We start from the raw sequence: 5,407 nt of genomic DNA, 5'->3' as shown, positions 1-5,407 counted from the left end.
AAACAACTTGTCTTAGTTCTACTGGATCTCTTCTCCACTAACTTTACTTTTTATTTGTTGACGAAATTGTCAATACATTTAGTCTTAGTTATAGTCATCATAGCTTAGTTTTCATTTAGTTTTTATTTCATTTTCATCAGTGAGAAAAAGGTAGTCGACGAACATTTTATCCTCATAGCTGACAAAACACTGCTGCAGACAGACACACAAACAAACAAACATAAACACATAGGGGTGAAAGCTAAATTGCTTTGCCTGGCAATGCTGTGTTCGTGCAGTGATTCTACCTGTGATTCTCTCCAGACCCCTGATCTCCTACCTACGGAAGTTCTATTATTACGACCCAGAGGAAGAGATGTACTTGTCAATCAAGAGCCTCCGCCCTGCTGCGACGGCGGTGGAACAAGAGGCGGAGTCTCAGACGTAACAGCAGTGCTCTTCTCAGCTGAAGTGAGAGGCTTTGTCAATGTCACCATCTTTCGCAATGAAATGTTGACATCATGATAATCTGACAATCTCAAATATACAGTATGTACAGTATAATCATTCATAATAATGATAGCCATATCATTGCTGTAGGGCAGAATCATTGTATCTCCATAGTTAATCTTTTAGTTTTAGTCTTATATAAGCAATAGAAGCTCATTCAAGATTAATTCCAAACAGAAGAATAAAGCAGATGTTGTCTGCCTGACTGTTGGATTCCACTTTAAAGGGTTTAAAAAACATTAAATCGGCACTCGGTGGCTCAGTGAAGTCCCTGACCACCGCCACAGAGGTTGTTGGTTCAAATCCACCGTGGTGCATCCAGCTTTGTCAGGCATCTTCGCGAACACAATTGGCCCGTGTTCGGAGGAGGAAAGCCGGGAAGGGAGGGTGATTTTCTAACTGCATGTAGTATTCCTACGGGCTGCGGCGGCACCTGTCAGCCGAGAGTGGTGGGCAAGACAAGGGGTGTAGGACGAATGCCCTATGTCCTCCCTGTGAGCTGGCCCTGTGAGCTGGCTCACTGACAGGTGAGTCAGGATACAACCACAGTGACAACACAGAAATGTGTGTGGTGAGGAATTAATGGCATAATGACTACATTGGGGAGAAAATGGGTTTAAAAAAGAAAGGTCAGTACAGGAAAAACAACGCCCCTTTACCCTGCATTGAGTGAAATTGTGTCTTATCTGCCTGTTGACCTACACCTTTTCTCCCATTCCAGGTTTCTGTGTGAGGGACTGAGCTCTAATGGCCTGCTACTGCTAGTGCTCCAGCATCAGCAAAATCAAAGTCCTCGGAAATCTCTGTATCCAGTGGGATTGAGATGAACCCGCCCCTCTATTTACTTTGACGAATGAAGGGAGGGAAGCTGTGGGGTAGTTGTATGTCAGGAAACTGACCGCAACAAATGCGCCCGTGGAGAGGCAGAGAGGGACTTGGCCTCGCTGAGAAGTGACTGGAGAGAGTGCAAACGCTCTGGAAGGAGAAAAAAAAGAGAGCTTGAATTCTGAACTCTGACTCAACTCCCAGATAGATTTTCCAATATGTTTTGAACTGGAATTTTAACACATTATGCACTGGTGGTCTATTTGTACAACTATATTTTGCTGCCATTTCCTTTTTTTCCCCTTTCATTCATTCCAAAGGAGTGTTGCTGGGACTCTTAAGGCCGTGACACATTGAAAGCATCGAACAGTACTCTCGTCAAGAAGTAAAGAGAGGTTACCTTTCTCCATGGCTCCAACTAATTTCGGATGGTCTGTGCCACGTGTCAATATGCTTCAATAGAGAACCGCGATCTGGGAGACACGCGCCATGCTTCAATATAGAACCGCACTCTGAGAGACACGTGTCAGCGGGTTTTGATAACAAATGTGTCTGATGCTTGCATTGTGTCGGCACCTTTAAGAGACCCTCAGGAATACATGTAGCTGCAGAGGTGTTCAATTCAGCAGGTTTAAGACGTCGGGAACAGTATTGCACATCTGTCATACACTGTAAAATCCTGAGTGTTCATTTAACTTTGATAGTGTACCAAAGTGTACCACATGTGAACCCAACAGGTCCATTTAGATCCATTTCTACACTTTTAAAGGTAAATTATTAACACTGCAGGATGTTACTGTGTATATGTCCATATAGACATTCAGAACATTCATAATTGCTCTGATTTTAGAAACATTAGATGCATCAGAGAACATTATCTGAACAAAACATTTGACACACGGATAGCTTTGAATCTTTTTTTTTCTTTCTTTTTAGACCTTTGCTAGCCTCGATACTACTAGCTCTCCTGAATGACATACTTGTCATGTTTGACTGTTAGCAACAGTCACAAAGACTACTCAATATTTAATACTTGCATAAAAGATAATAGCAATGAATTCACATTGGTCTGCAGAAGACACATGACATGATAATGTGAATTCACATGACTGGGATGCTTTATCAGACTATAGCAATGACTCGACATTGTCGTTATTTTTTTAGCTTCTGTATGGGGTTTGTATGAGAAAGAAGCCGATTTCTACTTTCATCTCATCCAGCCCCACGTGCATCTTTGTCATGGTTGATTTCTATTTCAACTCTTTAATTGTTGAAATGCCCAGTTGTACTTTGCTCAATCTGTTTCTCTGTATCCTCAAGCTGGGTACTGGCTCAGCATTTTCAGTAAAAAAAAGAAAAGAAACAAAGTTTGATGATACTTCTCTGTCATTTTCCAACCATATTAGCTTTTGAGCCAGATATAGATTACGCAAAGGAAATGCAAGGTTGCATAATTTGTATGGTTGGGTATTTTGGTGCGTGCATGCATGTGTGGAGGAGCAGATAGTGACATGTGTGTGTGTGTGTGTGTGTGTGTGTGTGTGTGTGTGTGTGTGTGTGTGTGTGTGTGTGTGTGTGTGTGTGTGTGTGTGTGTGTGTGTGTGTGTGTGCGTGCGTGCGTGCGTGCGTGCGTGTGTGTTCACCGCGGTAGCAGCTTGAGGTACATATGCTGCCAGTTCTTGATTGATGGTGGATCTTCTTTTGGAAGATTTTCAGCATTCGCTGATTAATAGAAAGAAAAATACATCCTAGAGAAATAACAATTAATTAAATAAAGCTAGTTTGAACACTCAAGGGCTGTATTTTGCGTGTCTTTATGTCTTAACTCTTAAAGGTAAACATTCAGGTTAAACCCTACTCTTCAATGATATGTAGTAAACATAGTTGGTATTTCATTTCAACGTTTGTTCTTTTCAAGTGACGCCGGAAATTCCGCTCAGAAAGGTAAACAAATGTCCACGCACGAATTACATGTATGCGCAAATCAAAATCCTTCAGAGCGCTGTCAGTCGCGTGACGTCACATGGGCTACTTCTTCCCACTGCTCGTCTGACTAGCGCGGAGTTTGACTAGTGCGGAGAGCCATTTCCTTGCTCCAACATGGACGCTCTTGAGGAAAATGATGGACATGGCAACGAGAGGGATTATGACGGACCAGCACCTTACAACTTCGAACCTGTTAGACGACCACGAGAGCATGCAGCGGCCGTAGTTAGAGTACCTCGATATCGCCAGGAGATGGAGGCGTGGGCTCAAAACAACGAGTGGCGTGTTGGACAGAGAGACTGGTACGTGTTACGTGTCCATTCATTGTATGAAACTTTACGATATCATTTCACCCGTTACAGGCACTGAAATAATACTTTTACAACATTGCTAAATAGGCTACATTAAAAGTATTAAATTCATATCTCTGGCCTCCATTTTCAAGTATAAAGTAGTAGGCTACAAATCTGTTGATTCACGTTACTTGAACTTGTTGCTATATCCTGGTTGAAAATAAATTATTCCCAGCATTTTTTTTTTCATTTCAAGGACCCCCAGTTTGATGATACCTGGAAAACTAATGTCATGAACATCATGATAAGATAACATTATAAATCTTTACAACAAAATATCTCAAATCATTAGAATAAAACCTCAACTCATTTTGGGGTAGCCAATCTAAAATGATATGCATCAGACCAGAGCCCCATTGATGATTTTCTAAACACCAATCTGCAATTGTACAAATGGATAGCATCGGTAGGCTAGTAGCCTACATGTCAGCAATAGTTCAAACTTATTCAGTGAGGTGACCATTTCTATTTTTGTCTGTTTGAATTCAGGTGCATGTGTGGAAAGTGCCAACCTATGACCTCAGCTATAGAAAGTGTATGCTGCAGAGAGAGAGAGCCATTCTGGAAGTTGGTTGAGGACTTACAACCCAGACCTGACAATATCACTTGTCTGACACAGCACCCTGGATTCGAAGGTTCCTGTTTGAACCCATTTGTATTGCAGATTGCCTACATTGCCTACCGCCAGGAACATGGGCCACTCAACCTCAGCACGTCAGAGTAAGTTGTGCAATATGAAATGAACATGACATATATTTCATGCCTTCTGCAGGGGTCCACCTGAATGGATCCACCTGAATGACCCTTGCAAAATTAATAAGCTGAATCTCTCTCTCTTCCAGCCAGTACCGCTACACGGCATACCGGCAGATGGTCCGCTGGGCTTATGGCAAGCTTGGCCGTCACAATAGAAAGGTTGTACCTGCCTGTGTCGTCCACGCCATCAGGGACCAGTTTCCCGAACAACCAGGTGGAACCTACCGTGGCTTTCTATGGCCTAACTTGGACGTCGATGATGAATAAAGTGATTTAATTGAATTGACAGTATTCCATGTTTTTTATTCTTCATATTGGCCATACTGATTAAGGAAATACAATTGTACTTGTTAAAGTTCTGAGTGAAGTCATACATAACCATGCAGGGTTTTGATTAAAAACACCAGATCCCATCATTTGCTTGTACACGGTAAAACAGTCATGTGTAGTACAGCCAATCTTTTCTTCTACTTCAGATCAGATCAGACATGTCAGATATCAAGAAATGTCATTTGTCAAGGTGCTTACCTAAAGAGCAGTTACCTACAAAACACAAGTATATAATCTGTTAGTTATCAACAGGGGAAGCCAAACACAAGACAATCTGAGTTGAAGAAAACATTTATTTCTGATTGATTGCATTAGCCGTTCACCCACTAACATCACATACTTTAAATACTACCATTACGTACACTGCCATTCTCTGACTGCTCCATGACAATAACTCTATTACAGTTTATCAGAATATACTTTCTAATTTTACACAGTGGTGCACTGAAAACTGAACAATGAACAATAAGGCCATTACACGGTTAGCACTTTCAATATCAAATGACACTGATCATCCTCTGTATCGCTTTAACCTCATGCCATGTTTTCACTGTTGCTACACTTCATCAGCTACAATCCATAGCTATGTACTGTATTTGGTATAGAAATTGGAATAGAAATCACACAGTCCCAGCAAGTAAAAGATAAGTGTTCAATTGAACGGGAAT

General features: G+C 41.5%; 1 protein-coding gene across 1 annotated transcript in view; it reads left to right on the top strand.

The window, feature by feature from the left end:
* Nucleotides 1–2,597, top strand: part of socs7 (suppressor of cytokine signaling 7) — a 13,834-nt gene extending 11,237 nt beyond the window's left edge. Inside the window, exons 8-9 of the mRNA XM_083764764.1 lie at nucleotides 304–450; nucleotides 1,211–2,597. Coding sequence (XP_083620890.1) covers nucleotides 304–427 — 124 coding nt within the window. The 3' untranslated portion in view covers nucleotides 428–450; nucleotides 1,211–2,597. The remainder of the gene's footprint in view (nucleotides 1–303; nucleotides 451–1,210) is intronic.
* The last annotated feature ends 2,810 nt before the right edge of the window (nucleotides 2,598–5,407 follow it).

Source organism: Protomyctophum parallelum, assembly GCF_964188405.1.
Source record: "Protomyctophum parallelum genome assembly, chromosome: 5".
NCBI lineage: Eukaryota > Metazoa > Chordata > Actinopteri > Myctophiformes > Myctophidae > Protomyctophum > Protomyctophum parallelum.
The sequence above is the reverse complement of the archived record's forward strand: the minus strand, read 5'-3'. Positions and strand labels throughout refer to the sequence as shown.